Here is a 20,693-nt window from a genome sequence, read left to right on the forward strand (position 1 = left end):
ATAAAACTACCAGTATTTTTTTAATGACTTTTTGAAAAGATGAAATATTCATCTCCACACAGTGTTTATATAATCCCCTTATGGTAAAAATTCATACACATAGGTATTTCAAGATTTTGAATGGGTTAAAACATAATGTTAAGAATATTGGGACTTTGGGCTTAGAGATGGAGAGAATCTTTACTGAGTATATATCCACTAGATTCGAATTCAAAGATAAACAGCATCAAATATACTGCCTCATCCACTGCCACAGCTCCTCAAACGAGGGAACTCTAAAATGCAAGTCCTCCTCTCCAGACTGCTTTTCCCTTATTCTCTCTAATCCAGCATCAGCATTACACAATAAATCAAGAACGGAGATGTGAGTTATCTGGACTGTAGATCACTGGAGGTTGATGTGAAAAACATCAGGGATCAACCCAAAACATAACCTATGTGTTATCTTCACATTCACCACCAGAAAATATAAAACTGCAAGTCTATAAAGTGCTTATATGCAGAGAAACATGGTTCTGCAGAGGGCCAGAAATTGGAGAACCTGGCCTAGTGAGGGAAAGCCTCACTGAAGAGATGACAATTGAAGATGATGGATGGAGTGACCAGAATATGAAGGGATGGGGAATTCTTTATTCACAAGGACTAAGAATACATTTTATTATTACCTCTTTTTCTGCTTTGACCTTTTATAATCTGTTATTAAGTCTCTCCGATCACAATGAAAACACTTTGGGGTGACAGTTCTTTAGAACCATATTTCCCTTCAGTGACAAAACAGATTTGATTAGCCCATTAATATATTCATTCACTTTTGAATCTAAATATAATTACGTTCCTTTTTTTTCCCTATGTGCTGGGAAATATAAAATCATGAAAACCAGCACTCTCCAGTATAACCTTCTGGTGTAATGGAAATCATGACAGAGATTCATTCAGTGTCACACCTTTTTTGCTCATTGTCTCTGCTGTCCAGTTCTACAGCCACTAGTCACATGTGACTGTTGAGCAATTAAAATGTGGTTAGTGTGACTGAGGCAATGATTTTTCATCTTTCTGGTTTTGATTTTTTTAAACATAAAAAGTTAATTAAAAATACATTAAAATTTAAGTAAAGCCACTAAACTTAGGGAATTTATAATCTTAAGGAGATAAGAAATAGGCATTTTAAAAATAAGTTTGTGTTACAGTGCTCAACAAGCATAAGTCTTTCCCCCATCCCCCCAAATAATATACTCCTTCAACAATATATTGTCCTATTTCCTTGAACCAATGATTCATATCCATCTCACTTAATATAGATATTTACATTCTCTCACTAGAATAGCTGGTGTGTAAAGGTATCACTTAAAGATAATCCATGGGGCACCTGGCTGGCTCAGTCAGTAGAGCATGCCACTCTTGATCTTAGGTTCATGAGTTCTACCCCATGTTGGGTGGAGCCCCCACTTAAAAAATGTTAAAGATAATCCAGTTACCTCAATGCTGTGTCCAGGAGACCATGGGCTTATTCTGTTTTGGTCACCACTGTATCCTCACTTCTTCAAACAGGACCCAGTACAAAGGAAGTATTTGACAAATACTTGGTAAATGAATGAACTGACTCAATCTAAAGCTGCAATTTCATAAGTGCCCCTAAGAGTTTTTAGCAGACATCCCAGTTCCTAATTAATCCTTCACCTTGGCCTGCAGAGACTGAATTGATATACACATGCTCCATATCCCACCCACCCAAGGTTAGCCCTTTCCTGATTTTTCTTTCATAGCAGCATTCCAGATACAAATTTTCTTGTATGTTTTTAGAATTCACCTACTTACTTCCTCTACTTAGTTGAACTCAGACTTCCTTTATGCCTTTAACAGATATAAAAGAGAAATTGATATGTATGTATTTGGGTTAACATCAGATTATGCCTGTGTATCAATGCATATTTTTAATAGGATGAGGAGATCATGCTTTCCCAGCCTCAGCATTTATATAGTTCCTCTCAGTATATACTTTTCAGCCATACTATGACCTAGAAATTTTTCCTCAACCCTTCTCCACATAGAAGGTCTCTGAGCTTTCTCCTACTGGTTTTCTGCAACATAAAATAAGACATAATTGACCACTGAAGGCATAACTATATTCACTGCATTCATAAGGTTTCTGTCCTGTGTAAATCCTCTGTTGTCTCCTGAGGGTGCACATCTGGCTGCAGGCTGTCCCACTATGACCACATTCCTATTTGCTAAGAGCCCACTGATGTTTAGTGGCGTCTGACAAGCCACAGAAGGCACTTCCATAGTCACTGTATTGACAAGGTCTTTCTCCTGCATGGCACCACTAGTCTGTGATGAGCTGTGATTCTCTGAGGGAGGACTTTCCATTTTGACCGAATCTCCACATTTCTCTCTTGTGTGTATTCTCTTATGTTTAACAAGGCAAGACATGTAGGCAAAAGCTTTCCCACACTCATTACAGATATAGGGTCTTTCACCTGTGTGAGTTCTCTGATGGACAATAAGCTTTTGCTTTGTGGTAAAGGCTTTCCCACATTCACTGCATTCAAAGGGTTTCTCTCCCGTGTGAATTCTTTGATGTTTAATGAGACCTGACTTCTGGGAACAGGATTTTCCACATTCACTGCACACAAAGGGAGTCTTTCCTGTGTGAAATCTTTGATGTGCTATCAGGCATGTCTTCTGGATGAAGCCTTTCCCACACTCATTGCATATGTAAGGTTTCTCTCCAGTATGGATTCGCTGATGTACAATAAGATTTCCCTTCTGGATGAAGCCTTTTCCACATTCACTGCATATATATGGTTTCTCTCCTGTATGTGTTTTCTGATGTATATTGAGCCGCGATTTCTTCAGGAAGGCTTTGCCACATTCAGTGCATTCATAAGGTTTTTCTCCTGTATGTGTTCTCTGGTGTTCAGTGAGCATGAACTTTCTGGAGAATGCTTTCCCACACAGGCTACACCTGTGGGGTTTCTCTCCTGTATGAATGATCTGGTGATCAGTGAGCCAGGACTTCTTGATGAAGGCTTTCCCACATTCACTGCATACATGAGGCTTGTCTGTTTTTTGCGTTTTCTGATGCTTGATGAATTGGGACTTAGTACTAATGAGTTTTCTGCTTTCAGGGAATTTAATTTTGGGATGAAACTGTTCATTATTAGCATGTAGAAAGGATTTTCCATCTCCAGTAAGATCTTCAGGGTTCTTTATTTCATAGCTTCTGCTCTCGTGAAGTAAAGTTAAGTTTGGTTTCATAGTTTTTCCATGTAAGTCACACATATCATGATTTTGCCTTAACACGAAATGAGCTGTGCTCTGATGAACGTTATTTTCAAATGTCTTATGTTTGTGCCATCGTTCTAAGCTATTCTCCATGATTTCATTTTGTAAGTGCTCTGGCAAATAGTCATCAAGTTTCCAGGTTTCTAGAAAGGAAAAGAATAACAAATTCATTTATCATCTTGATTTGGACGAAAAACAATTAAAAGACTCCCTTGATGTCATATGTCTATTTGGTGATGACTCTATGAAATTAGTATCAATACAACTCCTGCATATCAGATAAAACAATAATATAAGTAACCCAAAAGATAAAAGTAGCATAAAAACAAGGTTGGATCATTCATAATAAATAAATACAGATTTGACTGATTTCTAAATGAGGCCTCGAAAAACATGCAGCGCCTGTGAAATACATGCAATTTCCCATGAGCAGCAGACCACAGGTTGGAGGGCCACCTCATCCAAACTGGTGAGAAACAGACTCATTCATGTCACAAATCCTTACTGAGGGCTACTGTGCACAGGACATGGTGGTGCTCATGCTGGGGGGACACACAGAGTCCTCATGTTCAGGGAGCCTACACTGCAGTTTGGTAAAGGGACACAAGGAAGACAGCTGCATGTTGTGAAAACTGGTGTGAAGGAGCAATGGAGATGGAGAGAGATGCAGGAAATCAGGTGACACTGTGGAGGAAGACAGGCCTCCCTGGAGGATTCATTGTCTCAGTCAGCCTTGGGGAGCAACAATAATGATACAGGCTGGGCTCCAAGCACATGTCACCTACAACATCCAAAAGGGAACTCCTGGTTTCCCATCCCAAATCTCCTCCTCCACATCTCGCCTCCGTCACAGTGAATGATGACACCTCCGCTCTTCCCTTTAATCCGGAGAGAACTTCTCAGCACCTCCTGTCATCTGTGTCTCACTCACTCATAACCAGAACCAGACCAACACCAATGCCTTCCACCCTCCTGGAAGCCAGTCATTTTCTCAATCTACAGAGGCAGCCTCCTACTTGGCTTTCCTGTTCCTGCCCGGCCAGCTCCTGTCTGCTTTCTAGACAACAGCCAAAGTGATCCTGCCAAACATAAATTATATTGTGTCAAGCCTCCTCCACTCCAAACTCCCCAATGTTTTCTCATCTCATGAGGAATAAAATCAAGGTCTTCCCATGTCCATGAAAGACCCTTATGTGACCTGCTACCCCAACCCCCAGCCACTACCCCGTTGACCTTCTTTCCAGTCTTGCTCTGTCTACTCTTCGTAAATTCTGCAGACCATACTCCTGCCTCAGGCCTTTGAGTTTCCAGTTTTACTTGGGAACATTCCTTACCCAGGGAGCCTACTCACATCCCTCATCTACCTGCTCAAGTGTATATTAACACGGATTTCCTATTCCTCAGATCACAGGCAAGGCCAAGCACTCATTATTCAGTCATGCTGTTTTAATGTTCCTTACAGCTGTTTTCACCCCCAGAGCCTTACCTTCAACTTCCATCCATTCCTTCCTCTCACAAAGCCCATATTTACTTAAATGTCGAATCTCATCTGCCCTCTGTAATGACTACATCCAGAACGTGACCAACACTTCCCTTCCACCCATACCGAAGCCAACCAATCTGTCATCTGTTGTGCAACAGCCTCCTATATGGCACCCTGCCCACTACTGTCTATTGTCTATATAACAACCAGAGGGATTCTTTGAACACGTAATTATTTCCTGTTGTTCCAGTACTCAAGAACTGCTCATATTTTCTCATCTTACTAGAAATAAAATCATGACTCCTTGAAATGGATTACTTGAATGATCTTACTCTCCCTTCCCCCTGCTGTTACTGCCTCTTTGATCTTATTTCCATCATGTTCATGACAGCACACTCCACTCTGTCCACACAGCTCCTTAATGTTTCTCAAACACATTCCTGCTTTGGGCTTTTAAATTTGCTTTGCTCTCTGCTTGGAACACTCCCAATCCAGCAGCCTGCTAATTTCCCTCACCTCTTGGCTCTAAGGCACCTTATCAGAGGGGTGTTCCATTCCTAAAGAGGAGACCAAGCCCCTACTATTCTGTTATAGTGACTAAATTTTTATCACAGTACTTTTCACCCTCTGCACATACTATTTATTTGTTTACTTTGATTAATTTTTTTAAACCTTCTCTTAGAATGAAAGCTCTTGGTCTACTTGTATGCATTTTCTTACTGCTCCTACCCTCAAGCATACACTGCTATCAAAAAATAATTTTTTAAAGGAATGAATGAAGGAAGCAATCACATGTACAGAACACAGTGGGGAGAGTGTAGGAGAGATGAAGAAACTCTTTTTGTGTGAGCAAGATAATATACTATGGAGATCACAGAAAGAATTTCATGTCATGTGACAGGTAATGTGGTTAACTGGGACTTAATGTCATCAGAATATGATGGAAAAAATATAAAAGTTTCAGGGAAATGAACCCAACAGTGTAACACCTACAATGAATGAGAAGAAAGTTCAAAATTAGTAGGGATTAAAGTAGGGATGAGTTATGATCTGACTTAGGTTAGAATGGAGAATGGAGGATGCTAAAATATCTTTTTAGCTAAAATTCATGAACAAGAGACTCCTTTAAAGAAGAGAGCTCTGCATATATGGAACATTTGAGATAATGTCTGGATGGCCAAGATGTAAGATGCACAGGAGTATAGAGAACCTAAACTTACAGAGGTTTTCTGGCAGGGAAGAGGATGAGAGTTCCTTGTACTTATTGGGAACTCGGGAGAGTTGCCAAGGGGATGAGTGAATTATACAGAACTAAAGTCTGGTGGATCACTTTGAGGAGATGTCAGTTTGAGAGTCTCCTGTAGGGAACAGAAGAAGCTTAGCTTATTAAAGAAACTTTGAGGCGCTTAGCTGGCCCAGTGAGAGGAGCATGTGACTCTTGATCTGAGGTTGTGAGTGGGAGTCCCACACTGGGTGTAGAGATTACTTAAATAAATAAAACAAGAGAGGGAGGGAGGGAGGGAGGGAGGGAGGAAGGAAGGAAGGAAGGAAGGAAGGAAGGAAGGAAGGAAGGAAGGAAGGAAGGGAAAAAGATTTGAAAGGTTAGGAGACCAGATGAGAAAATGGAAAACAGAACCTCTGGAGGACCTCAAAGTGAGGACAAGGGCCCAGTGAAGATCAGTTTACTTTGGGGGCACAGCATCCAGGATGGGGAGGAGGTTAGGAAGGAAAAATCAACATTACCAATGGGACAGAAAGGTGCAGTACTTAGAAGACAGTGAGGAATTCAAAGTTTTCTGTTTGGGGAGAGGCCTCTGGACAGTGGACTTTTATGGCAAGGAAGGTAGAAGAGTATGAAGAAGAAGGGAAAGATCCGAGAATCCTAAGAAAAAGAGAACTATGCAAATAAGCAAAAAAAAATAAGATGTACGTAAAATAAAAATGGAATAGATCCCAGAATAGGTAAAAGGTACATTTTTCTCTAAATTCCTATGAAGAAAAAGAGGTCACACATCAGGGGAGAGATGTAGGAAGGCACTGCCTACCTAGCCTCCAACCCTCTCACAGCTGTGCCTCGTATCTGACCAACTAGAATATGATTTCCACACTCTGGCCCCCTCCTGGTTCTCTGACTCACCTGAATGGGATTGACAGGGGATGTCATCTTCCACTGTCCATGTTGGTTCTCCTTGATCCAACTTGGAGAGCACATCTTGCTTGCTGGTGTGAAAACCTGTTTGTGGGAAATGATAGAAGACAGAAGAAGGCTTGGGGTCTGGGAAGCCACAGAAATGTTATAGTTAAGGACAAAACAATTTTCACATTATAAAGGAAAAACATACTGCACTGTGTGTCTCCTCTACTGTTGACACTCTACTATAGTACTTTACTTCTGACACGTGCTACATGGGGTTTTCACACACCAAGGAATTCCCGTGACACCAGAGGACACTGACTGGGTGTCCAACAATTTAACTCAATTCTGACATTCTCCACCTCGTGATGGCTTCAGATCCCACAGGTTAGGAGTTCATTCCCACAAGACTGCACACCCTCTCCACTTCCCAGAGACTTCCCCAATCGCAAGTCCAAATTATTTCCTGGGCTTCTGATAGAATATGTATGGATCAGATGTTCCCATGGCCCCTTTTCAGAGCCAATTAATTTGCTGGAGCAACTCACAGAACTCAGTAAAAGTTTCCTTATTACATTACTGGTTTATTATAAACTCAGGCACAGCCCAGTGGAAGAGATACATAGTACAAGGTATGTGGGAAGGGTGTGGAGCTTCCATGCCCTCTCTGAGCACTTTTTCCACACCTCCTTTTGTTCACCAATTCAAAAGGTCTCTAAAACTGTCCTTTTGGTTTTTATGGAGATTTCATTAAGTAGGTATGATTAATTAAATCAAATCATTAGCCTTTGGTGACAGATTCAAACTCCAGCTCTTGTCTCCTCCCCAGAGGTGAGATGGAACTGAAAGTTCCAACCCTCTAATGATGGTCGCTTCCCCTGGCAACCAGACCCCCTCCTTAGGTTATACAGTGGCTTTCCAAAAATCACCTCTTTAACATAACTCAAATGTGCTTGAAAGCGTCTTGTTATATAAATAACAAAAGACACCCATTTTACCTTTATCCTCTTATAACTTAGGAAATCACAACTGTTATAGGACCTCTGTGCCAAAATTCGGGATGAAGACCAAAAATACATATATTTCATATATATGTATATGTGTGTGTGTATATATATATATACATATATACATATACACACATCATCATATATACACATCACACATATGTACAAAGTAATGGCTTGCACTCAGGAGAAGGGAGAATATACCCATGTCTCTGGAGCCAGGGAGGAGACTGAGAATCTCACTTCAGGGCAACACAGGCACGACAGAGCTTTAAGAAGCTGAGAAAGGAAAGGCCACTGATGGGGACCCTCTAAGTGACACTAGGGAGCTGTCCTCACCCACTGACACCAGGTTTCTATAGTTCTCCAACATCACGTCCCGGTACAGGTCCTTCTGAGCGGGGGCCAGGAGCCGCCACTCCTCCCAGGTGAAGTCCACGGCCACATCATCAAATGTCAGGGATTCCTGTTATAACAGTGTTTTCTAATGAAGTGATATCCTTTTGATGACACAGAAGAAATGTTAAAATTTTTCTGCTTATTTCCACTCTATAGGCTGTATCTAGATATCTAATGGGGTTTTTATTTTGACACATTGTGGAAGAAGCAAATGCCTAATTAAATATTCTGTAATTGTGCACAGTCATCCATCCATTCATCCAATGAGAAGTTTCTATAACACGTAAAAGTTCAATTTTCTTGTTAACGTAGAAACACCACCCATATGTATATGGCAGACAAAAGATATATGTATGTATATTTTTCAGACTAATGCAACTGATTTCTCACAGGCCTCTACAACTCTGTTAGGGAACAAAGGAAAGAATAAAACTGAAAGTCACCTGGGCCTGGGTCATTTGTTCCGCTCTCTGAAAACAGCTGGCGGTGCGCAAGCTCTGCCTTGTGTCTTCTGGATCTACTTTTAGTTTCTCTTCAGAAATCTCAGTCTCCGTCAGGCGTGCCCCCATAAAAACTGACACCACATCTTGTAACTTTTTCCTCCTTCACATAATCCTTTTGCTCCTGGGGCATCAGGACCTGTGGGATGAGGAGACAGTGTAGTCTGAATGGTGCATTTCCTCTGGGTCCAGACGCTGTCACTGCTCCTGAGCACTCACCTTAACACAGGCACACATTACTGCTAAGTACCCCTTTATTTGGTGCCCCAGAAGACTTATTTGTCTGACCAATAAAGCCTGAGGTTCTGAATGCAGCGGAGGTTTTCCTTCATTCTGTGATGTGTAAGTGGGGTGAGTGTGACACGAGAAGAGGAAAATGAGATCCACCCCAGCACCACGCCTCGGGGGAAGGGGAATCTCACACAGACCACTTTCATAAAACAGACCACACAGAAGGAGAGGATCGGGGCAGTGTTTTCCTTTAAGCCATGAGTGCTCAGGTACCTCTTCAAAGCTTCTGAACAGTCTGTGAGTACAAGCATTTCAGTTTGAAGGCCAATGTACTGAGCAAATAAGAGGCATTGTCTTACAAGTTATGTATTATTGCCTCATAATATCTTAGGAAGCTTTAAATGGATAAAGACATAAGTACAGAATATTGTAAATAAATTAGAGTGGTAAATGAAATTGAAGTGTTCTCAGATTCCTGTATCATTGGAGAAGAGTGTAAAAGTACTAATTAATATAAGAATTTGACAAAGGAAGGTTCCATGCTGTATGTTATCTCTAGTGTCATGATGAAAACTAACAACTGTCTTAATATACATAATTTTCGTGCTAACAGAAGGGGGAAATATTATGACAAGAAATTCATCCAAAACAAGGCAAAAAAAAAAAAAAGTAAAGAATAAGGAACTGTTTTTAAACAAAACATACTAAGAATTATATGAAGTATAAAAAAAACAAGGATTTCAGTAAATTAAACACAAACGTCTCAAGATAGTCCGACTGGACTAAAATTTAAAACCTAGTAACATGCTATAATAGGTTACATGTCTGAAACAATGATATGGAAAGCTCAGGAACAAAAGATTAGAAAAAGATATACCATGGAAGAGTAACCATACACAATCTGGTGTAACTATATTCTCAGACAAAATGGACCAGAAAGCCCATTATTTCTCTACAGAGAAAGAGAAACAACACTCACTGGTTGAGAGGTTCAATTCACCATATTATAAAAATTGGCAATTTCTATTCACTTAACAATATAGCCTTGACATGTATATAGCAAAAGTGGACCAAATGACAAGCATAAATCAATCATTCCAATAGAAGACTTCAAAACACCTCTCCCAGTAACTGACAGAACAGCCTATCAACAGACAAAATCTATCAACAGCATTCTTTTGAGGAACATCAAAAATATCTGGTAAGTAGGAAGAAATATTGAAATCTTAAGACTTAAATAAATAATAAGATGGACTATGACAATGACTCAGAAAACCAAGCATTTTATAGATGTCATGTCTCCGGGGCGCCTGAGTGGCTCAGTCAGTTAAGCGTCTGCCTTCAGCTCGGGTCATGATCTCGGGGTCCTGAGCCGAAGTCAGACGCTTAACCGACTGAGCCACCCAGGCGCCCCTAAGGTTGTCTTTTAAAAAAATGATGCAGGGACAATCAGATATGCAAGCTGGGGGTGAGGGGACAAGGAGATGGCTGAACCCCACCTCACATCATATACAAAAATCACTGTAGGGGACAGCTATCAATGTTAATGAAAGATGCAAATCAGGGGCGCCTGGGTGGCTCAGTTGTTAAGCGTCTGCCTTCAGCTCAGGTCATGATCCCAGGGTCCTGGGATGGAGCCCCACATTGGCTCCCTGCTCCGAGGGGAGTCTGCTTCTCCCTCTCCCACTCCCCCTGCTTGTGTTCCCTCTCTCGCTGTGTCTCTCTCTGTCAAATAAATAAATAAAATCTTAAAAAAAAGATGCAAATCAATAAATCTTTAAGAATATAGAAAAATCTCTCAACGATATTAGGGTATGGAAAGATATTAAAACAGGCTACATAAACTATACTATAAAGCAAATGATATTCTACTGGAAGAATTATAAATGGTACAACCACTCTGTAAAACATTCTGGCATCACCTATTTTGGTTTAAGTTAAACACACCCTGAGACACAGCAATTTCTCTCTGAGATATACATCTAAGCTATACCATTCTTCACACCAAAATAAGGGCATATTTGAACCAAAAAACAGACAAGAATTTTCACAGCAGCATTATTTCTAACAATCCAAACTGCAAACAATACGTTTAATTAATAGGAAAACCTGCCAAATACTCAAAACATGAAATGCTATGTAGAAACTACAACATCTTCTTTTTTTCTTTTAATTTTTTTGACAGAGAGAGACACAGTGAGAGAGGGAACACAAGCAGGGGGATTGGGAGAGGGAGAAGCAGGCTTCCCACCGAGCAGGGAGCCCGATGCGGGACTCGATCCCAGGACCCTGGGATCATGACCTGAGCCGAAGGCAGACGCTTAACAACTGAGCCACCCAGGCGCCACAGAAACTACAACTTCTATCCAGCTTGCAAGCTAAGAATGCTTTCCGTGTTTTTAAAGGATTGTACTACAAAAACATAGAAGCATAAGTGAGAGAATTTCTGCGGCATGCAACTCCTAAAATATTTACTGTGTATTCACAGAATATGCCTGACTCTTATTGCAGACCAAAAACAAATACACCTATGTGCAAAAACGTGAATCACTCTTAAAAATATTGAGCAAAAGCAGCCTCACATTTAAAGATGCATGAAGTATAATTACAATGACACACAGAAATAGGCACAACTAGATAAAATATGATGAGGAATGATTTTTTAAAATGATAAAACTATAGAGAAAAGCCTTAAAGTGCTTGATATCAACAGCAGGACGGTAATTACCTTTGGGTGTGAGGATGCAATAGAATCGGGAAGAGGCTCACAGCACATCACTGGGTGCTGGCAGCATTCTGTTTCTTGACCTGGGCAATGATGGCTTTATGTAAATATACATTACTTTTATACAGATCAACTTGTAGATCTTTTAAACTAACAAATAAACAGAAATGCTCAACAACACCAAAAGCCTGTTCTTTAAAAATACCAATACGGGGAAGGAAAAGATGGTGGAGGAGTAGGGGACCCTACACCAACCAGTCCCCGGATGTGAACCAGACCACTGTGAACACCCACAAAATCAGCCTGAGATGTAAGAAGATATATCTGGATCTCTACAGAGTATCACAGGCAGTTGGTTTCAAGGTACGAAGTGGGGAGAGAGCCATGGGGATCCTGCACCCCCAGTTCCCAAAGCCTCCCACGCTGGGGACGGGGCACAGAATCGCAGACCAATAGCGGCAGGGAAAGGACTTTAGGGCAGCCCCCCAGACTGAAACCAGAGCAGCAGGGCCCCGCGTGCACACTGGGGGGTGGCTGGCGGTTTTAGAAGCACAAAGGGCAGAGATGTGTCCCCGAGCCCCAATCTGGAGGCGAGGTCTGGGAGCCCTGCTGAGGGGCACACAACCCAGGACGCTGCAGTTTATAGCAGCACAGACAGAAACAGAGAGAGTGTGGCCTGGAAAGCTCACTAAAGAACAGACTGCAATCTCTCTGTTCTGAGGTAGAGGACTGGAAACTATCTCTTCCGCTCTCTCAGAAGAGACGCAGAAAGCCGCCAGGGAAAGCCGCCAGAGAACAAAAGCCCCCCAAAACCGGTTTCCACTGAGCCAATCCCCCCCCACACACACACAGGAGGCAGGGCAACTCTGCCCAAACAGGGTTGCCTGAGTAACAGCATGACAGGCCTCTCCCCCAGAAGACAGGCTGGGAGAACAAGAGGCCGACAACCCTAAAGTCCCTAGAAAACAGGTGCATCTTGCTTGGGTTGTGGTCAATAAGATGGACTCCGTACATTCCCTCAACCACTCCTCAACAGAATGACTAGGAGGAGGAACCCCCAAAATAGGAAAGACTCAGAGATTGTGACTTCTGCCACAGATTTACAAATGGATACAGATATAACCAAGATGTCAGAAATGGAATTCAGGATAGCAGTTGTGAAGACAATAGCTAGAATGGAGAAATCGATTAATGGCAACACAGAGTGTCTAAGGGCAGAAATGAAAGCTGAACTGGCATAGCTTAAAAATGCTATCAATGAGATCCAATCTAATCTAGATAATCTAACAGCTAGGGTAAGCGAGGCAGAAGAATGATTTAGTGATCTAGAAGACCAATTGATAGACAAGAAGGATAAAGAGGAGGCCAGGGAGAAACAGCTCAAAATCCATGAAAACAGAATCAGAGAAAGAAGTGACATCATGAAACGTTCCAATGTCAGAATTATTGGGATCCTTGAGGGGGTGGAGAGAGAGAGGACTAGAAGATATATTTGAGCAAATCATAGCTGAGAACATCCCTAATCTGGGGAATGAAAAAAACACTGGTGTCTTAGAAGCAGAGAAGACGCCTCCCAAGATCAAGGAAAACAGGCCAATGGCCCGGCATGAAATAGTAAAACTCGCAATTCTTAGAATCAAGGAAACCATCCTAAGGGCAGTTAGGGGGAAGAGATTACTTATGTGCAGAGGGAGGAACATCAAAATAACATCAGACCTATCCACAGAGACCTGGCAAGCCAGAAACGGCTGGCAAGACCTATTCAGGGTACTAAACGAGAAGAACATGCAGCCAAGAATACTTTATCCAGCAAGGCTGTCATTCAGAATGGATGGAGAGATGCAGAGCTTCCAAGACCAGCAGAAACTGAAAGAATATGTGACCACTAAGCCGGCCCTGCAAGAAATATTAAGGGGTGTTCAATAAAAGGAGAAAGACCTCAAGAGTCATACAGAACATAAATTTACAGAGACAATCTACAGAAACAAGGACTTCACAGGCAACATGATGACAATAAATTCATATCTTTCAATAATCACTCTCAACGTGAACAGCCTAAATGCTCCCATAAAATGGCACAGGGTTGCAGACTGGATAAAAACACAGGACCCATCCATATGCTGTCTACAAGAGACTCATTTTGAACCTAAAGATATATCCAGACTGAAAGTGAAGGGATGGAGATCCATCTTCAATGCCAACAGACCTCGAAAGAAAGCTGGGGTAGCAATTCTTATATCAGAAAATTAGATTTTAAGCTAAAGACTGTATTTAGAAACACAGAAGGACACTATATCATTCTTAAAGGGTCCATCCAACAAGAAGATCTAACAATTGTAAATATCTACGCCTCCAACATGGGAGCAGCCAAATACATAAGCCAACTGTTAACCAAAATAAAGAGTCATATTGATAATAATATGTTAATTGTAGGAGACCTCAATACTCCACTCTCAGCAACAGACAGATCATCTAAGCAGAAAATCAACAAAGAAACAAGAGCTTTGAATGACACACTGACCTCATAGGTATATACAGAACATTCCACCCTAAAACAATAGAATACTCATTCTTCTCGAGCGCATACAGAACTTTCCCCAGAATAGACCACATACTGGGTCACAAATCAAGTCTCAACCAAAAGATTGAGATTATTCTCTGCATATCCTCAGACCATAATGCTTTAAAACTGGAACTGAATCACAAGAAAAAATTTGGAAGAAATTCAAACACTTGGAAGCTAAAGACAACTCTGCTCAAGAATGTTTGGGTCAACCAGGAAAGCAAAGACGAACTTAAAACAATTCATGCAAACCAATGAGAACGAAAACACATTGGTCCAAAACCTATGGGATACTGCAAAGGCAGTCCTAAGGGGGATATATATATAGCCATCCAAGCCTCACTCAAAAAATTAGAAAAATCCCAAATTCACCAACTAACTTTACACCTTAAAGAGCTAAAGAAAAAGTAACAAACAATGCCTAAGCCACGCATTAGAAGAGAAATAATTAAGATTAGAGCAGAGATCAATGAATTAGAAACCAGAAACAAAGTAGATCAGATCAACAAAACTAGAAGCTGGTTCTTTGAAAGAATTAATAAGATCAATAAACCACTGGCCAGAATTAGCCAGAAGAAAAGAGAAAGGACCCAAATTAATAAAATTATGAATGAAAGGGCAGTGATCACGAATAACACCAAGGAAATAGAAACAATTATTAGAAATTATTATCAACAACTATATGCCAATAAATTAATCAATGTGGAAGAAATGGATGTCTTTCTGGAAACCTATAAACTGCCAAGACTGAAATAGGAAGAAATTGACAACATGAATAGGCCAATAACCAGTAAAGAGATTGAAGCAGTGATCAAAAACCTCCCAATAAACAAGAGTCCAGGGCCTGATGGATTCCCTGGTGAATTCTACCAAACATTCAAAGAAGAAATAATACCTATTCTCCTGAAGCTGTTTCAAAAAATAGAAACAGAAAGAAAGCTTCCAGACTCATTTTATGGGGCCAGCATTACCTTAATCCCCAAACCAGGCAAAGACCCCATCAAAAAGGAGAATTTCGCACTGATATCCCTGATGAATATGGATTCCAAAATTCTCCAGAAAATTCTAGCTAATAGGATCCAACAATACATTAAAAGGATCATCCACCACTTACAAGTGGGATTTATCCCCAGGATGCAAGGGTGGTTCAACATTGGCAAATCAATCAATGTGATAGAACACATTAATAAGAGGAGAGAGAATAACCATATGGTCCTCTCAATTGATGCAGAAAAAGCATTTGACAAAATACAGCATCCTTTCCCGATTAAAACTTTTCAGAGTATAGGGATAGAGGGAACATTCCTCAAGTTCATAAAATCCATCTATGAAAAACCCACAGCGAATATCATCCTCAATGGGGAAAAGCTGAGAGCCTTTCACTTAAGATCAGGAACACTTCAAGGATGCCCACTCTCGCCACTATTGTTCAACATAGTACTAGAAGTCCTAGCAACAGACAAACAGACAACAAAAAGAAATTAAAGGTATTCAAATTGGCAAAGAAGAAGTCAAACTCTCTCTCTTCGCAGATGACATGGTACTTTATGTGGAAAATCCGAAAGATTCCACCCCCAAATTACTAGAACTCATACAGCAATTCAGTAATGTGGCAAGATACAAAATCAATGCACAGAAATCAGTTGCTTTCTTATATACTAACAATGCAACTGTAGAAAGAGAAATTAGAGAAACGATTCCATTTACAATAGCACCACAAACCGTAAGATACCTCGGAATAAACCTAACCAAAGAGGTAAAGGATCTATACTCTAGGAACTACAGAATACTCATGAAAGAAATTGAAGAAGACACAAAAAGATGGAAAAACATTCCATGCTCATGGATAGGAAGAATAAACATTGTTAAAACGTCTATGCTACCCAGAGCAATCTAGACCTTCAGTGCCAACCCGATCAAAATTTCAATGACATTTTTCAAAGTGTTGGAACAAACAATCCTAAAATTTGTATGGAATCAGAAAAGACCCTGAATCGCCAAGGAAATGTTGAAAAAGAAAAACAAAGATGGGGGCATCATGTTGCCCAATTTCAAGCTATATTACAAAGCAGTGATCACCAAGACAGCATGGTACTGGCACAAAAACAGACATATAGACCAATGGAACAGAATAGAGAGCCCAGATATGGACCCTCAACTCTACAGTCAAATAATCTTCAACAAAGCAGGAAAAAATATGCAATGGAAAAAAGACAGTCTCTTCCTATGCTGGGAAAACTGGACAGCCACATGCAGAAGAATGAAACTTGACCATTCTCTAACACCCTACACAAAGATAAACTCAAAATGGATGAAAGACCTCAATGTGAGACGGGAATCCATCAAAATCCTAGAGGAGAACATAGGCAGTAACCTCTTCGACATCAGCCACAGCAACTTCTTTTAAGATACATATCCAAAGGCTAGTGAAACAAAAGCAAAAATGAACTTTTGGGACTTCATCAAGATAGAAAGCTTCTGCACAGCAAAGGAACCAGTCAACAAAACAAAGAGGCAACCCACAGAATGGGAGAAGATATTTGCAAATGACACTACAGATAAAAGGCTGGTATCCATGATCTATAAAGAACTTCTCAAACTCAACATCCAAAAAACAAATAATCAAGTGAAAAAATGGGCAGAAGACATGAACAGACACTTCTCCAAAGGAGACATACAAATGGCTAACAGACACATGATAAAATGTTCATCAACATTAGCCATCAGGGAAATTCAAATTAAAACCACACTGAGATACCACCTTATACCAGTTAGAATGGCAAAAATTGACAAGGCAAGAAACCACAAATGTTGGAGAGTTTGTGGAGAAAGGGGAACCCTCTTACACTGTTGGAGGGAATGCAAGTTGGTACAGCCACTTTGGAAAACAGTGTGGAGGTGCCTCAGAAAATTAAAAATAGAGCTACCCTACGACCCAGCAATTGCACTACTGGGTATTTACCCCAAAGACACAGATGTACTGAAAAGAAGGGCCATATGCACCCCAATGTTCCTAGCAGCAATGTCCGCAATAGCCAAACTGTGGAAAGAGCCAAGATGCCCTTCAACAGATGAATGGATAAAGAAGATGTGGTCCGTATATACAATGTAATATTACTCAGCCGTCAGAAAGGATGAATACCCAACTTTTGCATCTACATGGATGGGACTGGAGGAGATGATGCTAAGTGAAATAAGTCAAGCAGAGAAAGTCAATTATCATATGATTTCACTTATTTGTGGAACATAAGGAATAGCAAGGAGGACATTAGGAGAAGGAAGGGAAAAATGAAGGGGGGGAATCGGAGGGGGAGATGAACCGTGAGAGACTATGGACTCTGAGGAACAAACTGAGGGTTCTGGGGGGGGGGGATGGGTTAGCCCAGTGATGGGTATTAAGGAGGGCACGTACTGCATGGAGCACTGGGTGTTATACGAAAACAATGAATCATGGATCACTACATCAAAAACTAATGATGTATTGTATGGTGAGTAACATAACATAATAAAATTAAATTAAAAAACAACAACAACAAAAAATTTTTAAAAATTAAGATTACATTGAGGCAGAAAAAAATAAAAAAATAAAATTATTTTGATTCAGTTAAAAAAAAAAACAACACTGAGACACCACCTTACACCAGTTAGAATGGCAAAAATTGACAAGGCAAGAAAACACAAATGTTGGAGAGGTTGTGGAGAAAGGGGAACCCTCTTACACTGTGGTGGGAATGCAAATTGGTACAGCCAATTTGGTATTTACCCCAAAGATACAGATGTAGTGAAAAGAAGGGTCATATGCACCCCAATGTTCCTAGCAGTAATGTCCGCAATAGCCAAACTGTGGAAAGAGCCAAGATGCCCTTCAACAGATGAATGGATAAAGAAGATGTGGTCCATGTATACAATGGAATATTGTATGGGATGCTAAGTGAAATAAGTCAAGCAGAGAAAGTCAATTATCATGTGGTTTCACTTATCTGTGGAACATAAGGAACAGCACGGAGGACATTAGGAGAAGGAAGGGAAAAATGAAGGGGTGGAAATCGGAGGGAGAGATGAACCGTGAGAGACGATGGACTCTTGAGAAACAAACTGAGGTTTTTTAGAGGGGAGAGGGGTAGGGGGATGGGTTAGCCTGGAGATGGGTATTAAGGAGGCCAAGTACTGCATGGTGCACTGGGTGGTATATGAAAACAATGAATCGTGGATCACTACATCAAAAACTAATGATGTATTGTATGGTGACTAACATAACATTATAAAATTAAGTTAAATTAAAAAAATAAAGACACAAAAAAATAAAAATAAAAATACCAATAAAACATACCCATTTGTAGTGAAAAGGATAACTCAGATAAAATAGACATTTTTTTTTGTCTTGAAAAAAATACTGTGAACATTTTTGGGTCACTAAGTTTGAAATGCTGGATGAAATCATAATTTTATGATCTAAACGTCCTGGAAACATGTTAATTCCAGACAATATAGCAGGCGAATTTTATGGGTAAGCAACTGGACACATACGTATGTCCACTACCACCTAATTGCTGAGTGGACCCAATACACTGAGATAAGAATAAATTATAAACATTGGAAACTGGAATGAAAATTAAGGTTATACTCAGACAATATCATCATGGACACGGAAAAAGAGATTCAAGGAATTAACTAATATAAAAGAGAAAATGCTCCTCCAGAAACCACTAAGCAGATTTTCGCATACAGCTGGCTAGAACTGCACCATATAATATACTAAGCTCATTTCACAGAAATTCAGTCATTAGCAATGGGCACTGGAATCACCGTCAATGACTAAGACCAACCAGTACTTACTAACAAACCGAGATATAGGTGACCTTGCAAGAGGGATGGATACTAAACAAAATGGAGATTCTGTTAGCAAAGAATAAAGTGTGAATGTATGTCAGGCAAGGAAGCACCAGTGTTCGCCGCTTCTATGTATTAAGAGGTGAGTGCAGGCGTTGACAAACATTTTCTGCAAAGGGATAGATATTACACATTTTCAACTTTAAGATCCCTGGCACAAGGACTCAGTTCTTCCTTTTCCCCGGGAAAGCTAACATAGACGACGTCTAACAGACGGGAAAGCTGCCATAGACGACGCCTAACAGACGGGGGAGAGGGGTGGCGGTTTAGTCCCTCGGTCTGCAGTTAGTCAACCCCTGGACAAAAGACTTTAAAAAACAAACAAACAAAAAACAGAGGGTTTCGAACTACTGTTCTGGGCTCTGCAGCCTTCTGTCCCAACAGCCGAGGTTGGAACCTCAACCCAAACTCCAGCCCCGGGTCCTCGGCGTCCAAAGCTTCGGCCCTCACATGCATCTCTCTGTACCAGACACTGATTACACACGCCCTTATTAATCCGAAACCCGAGCCAGACACCCCGATGTAATGAGCATCCACCCGGGCCCCAATATCACTGGGCCCCAAATTAAATCTCCCACGGGAACCAGACACTGCGATCAACGTCAATGATCCACATCGCCTGCACCACCGACAAGCGGACGGATGGGCAGAACCCCAACCTCTCGACAGCGCGGACACAGTGGTTGAGCTCTATAGACCCTTCACCGTCTTAATCACCCCCAAAGTACCCTAACCACAGACAGGTGAGTCACAGACTCCCAGCTGGTTCCTTTCAAATACCCCTACTTTTGCGCTCGGCCCAATCGATCCCCGCCAATAATTCCACAGGCTCACCCTACTCCACTTCCACCCTGTGGACATCACGTCATCCTGTGAGAAACAAACCTCCTACGGGACAAAATATAAAATAAAAACCAGAAAATCTTCAAGTGATAAAAAAAAAAAGCAGACGGGACCTGCTTTTCTCCAGACCAAAAGGAGAGTCTAAACCTAACACTTCCGCGAACTGCTTCTACTCCTCGGAACGTCGCCCAAACTTTTCGTCAACCTACGGCGGCCGAGGAGGACCCGAAGCCTTTGAAGAAGGTGAACCACAGCTTGCCGTATTTCCAGGGAGGCAATATGTCCGCGCCCGTTCGTTGTGGCTGTGGGGGCGGCCATGTTGGGACACCTGCCGTACACAAGGCAAAAGGGCGGGTTTGCGGCCACAAGCCAGGGAGGGCCGAGATCGTGAAAAGCCGTTCATATCGCATCCTCAACGTTTCCGCAGGTGCGGAAAATGGGTAGATTTACAGAGACTCAAGCTCTTGGAGGCAAAAATGGTGTGGGCTAAATCGTGTTCGCGGGCTGGACAGGAAGTAACAAGGTCAGGGTGTATATTATCCACTCTGTATTTTTAAAAAGGAAGTTTCAAAACAGTCAATAGAAGTTCAGGTGTGGATACTGCAGCAGAGAAGAAACTTCTGGAGAGAAAAA

General features: G+C 41.1%; 1 protein-coding gene across 1 annotated transcript in view; it reads right to left on the reverse strand.

The window, feature by feature from the left end:
* Position 1: 1 nt before the first annotated feature.
* The window catches only part of LOC112806975 (uncharacterized), a 41,779-nt gene continuing 21,087 nt past the window's right edge, over positions 2-20,693 (reverse strand). The window contains 3 exon segments of the mRNA XM_025849514.2: positions 2-2,149; positions 2,152-3,062; positions 4,152-4,156. Coding sequence (XP_025705299.2) covers positions 2,030-2,149; positions 2,152-3,062; positions 4,152-4,156 — 1,036 coding nt within the window. The 3' untranslated portion in view covers positions 2-2,029.

The sequence above is a fragment of the Callorhinus ursinus genome, unplaced genomic scaffold, assembly GCF_003265705.2.
Source record: "Callorhinus ursinus isolate GAN/ISIS: 27379988/994484 unplaced genomic scaffold, GSC_fseal_2.0 scaffold71, whole genome shotgun sequence".
Lineage (NCBI taxonomy): Eukaryota > Metazoa > Chordata > Mammalia > Carnivora > Otariidae > Callorhinus > Callorhinus ursinus.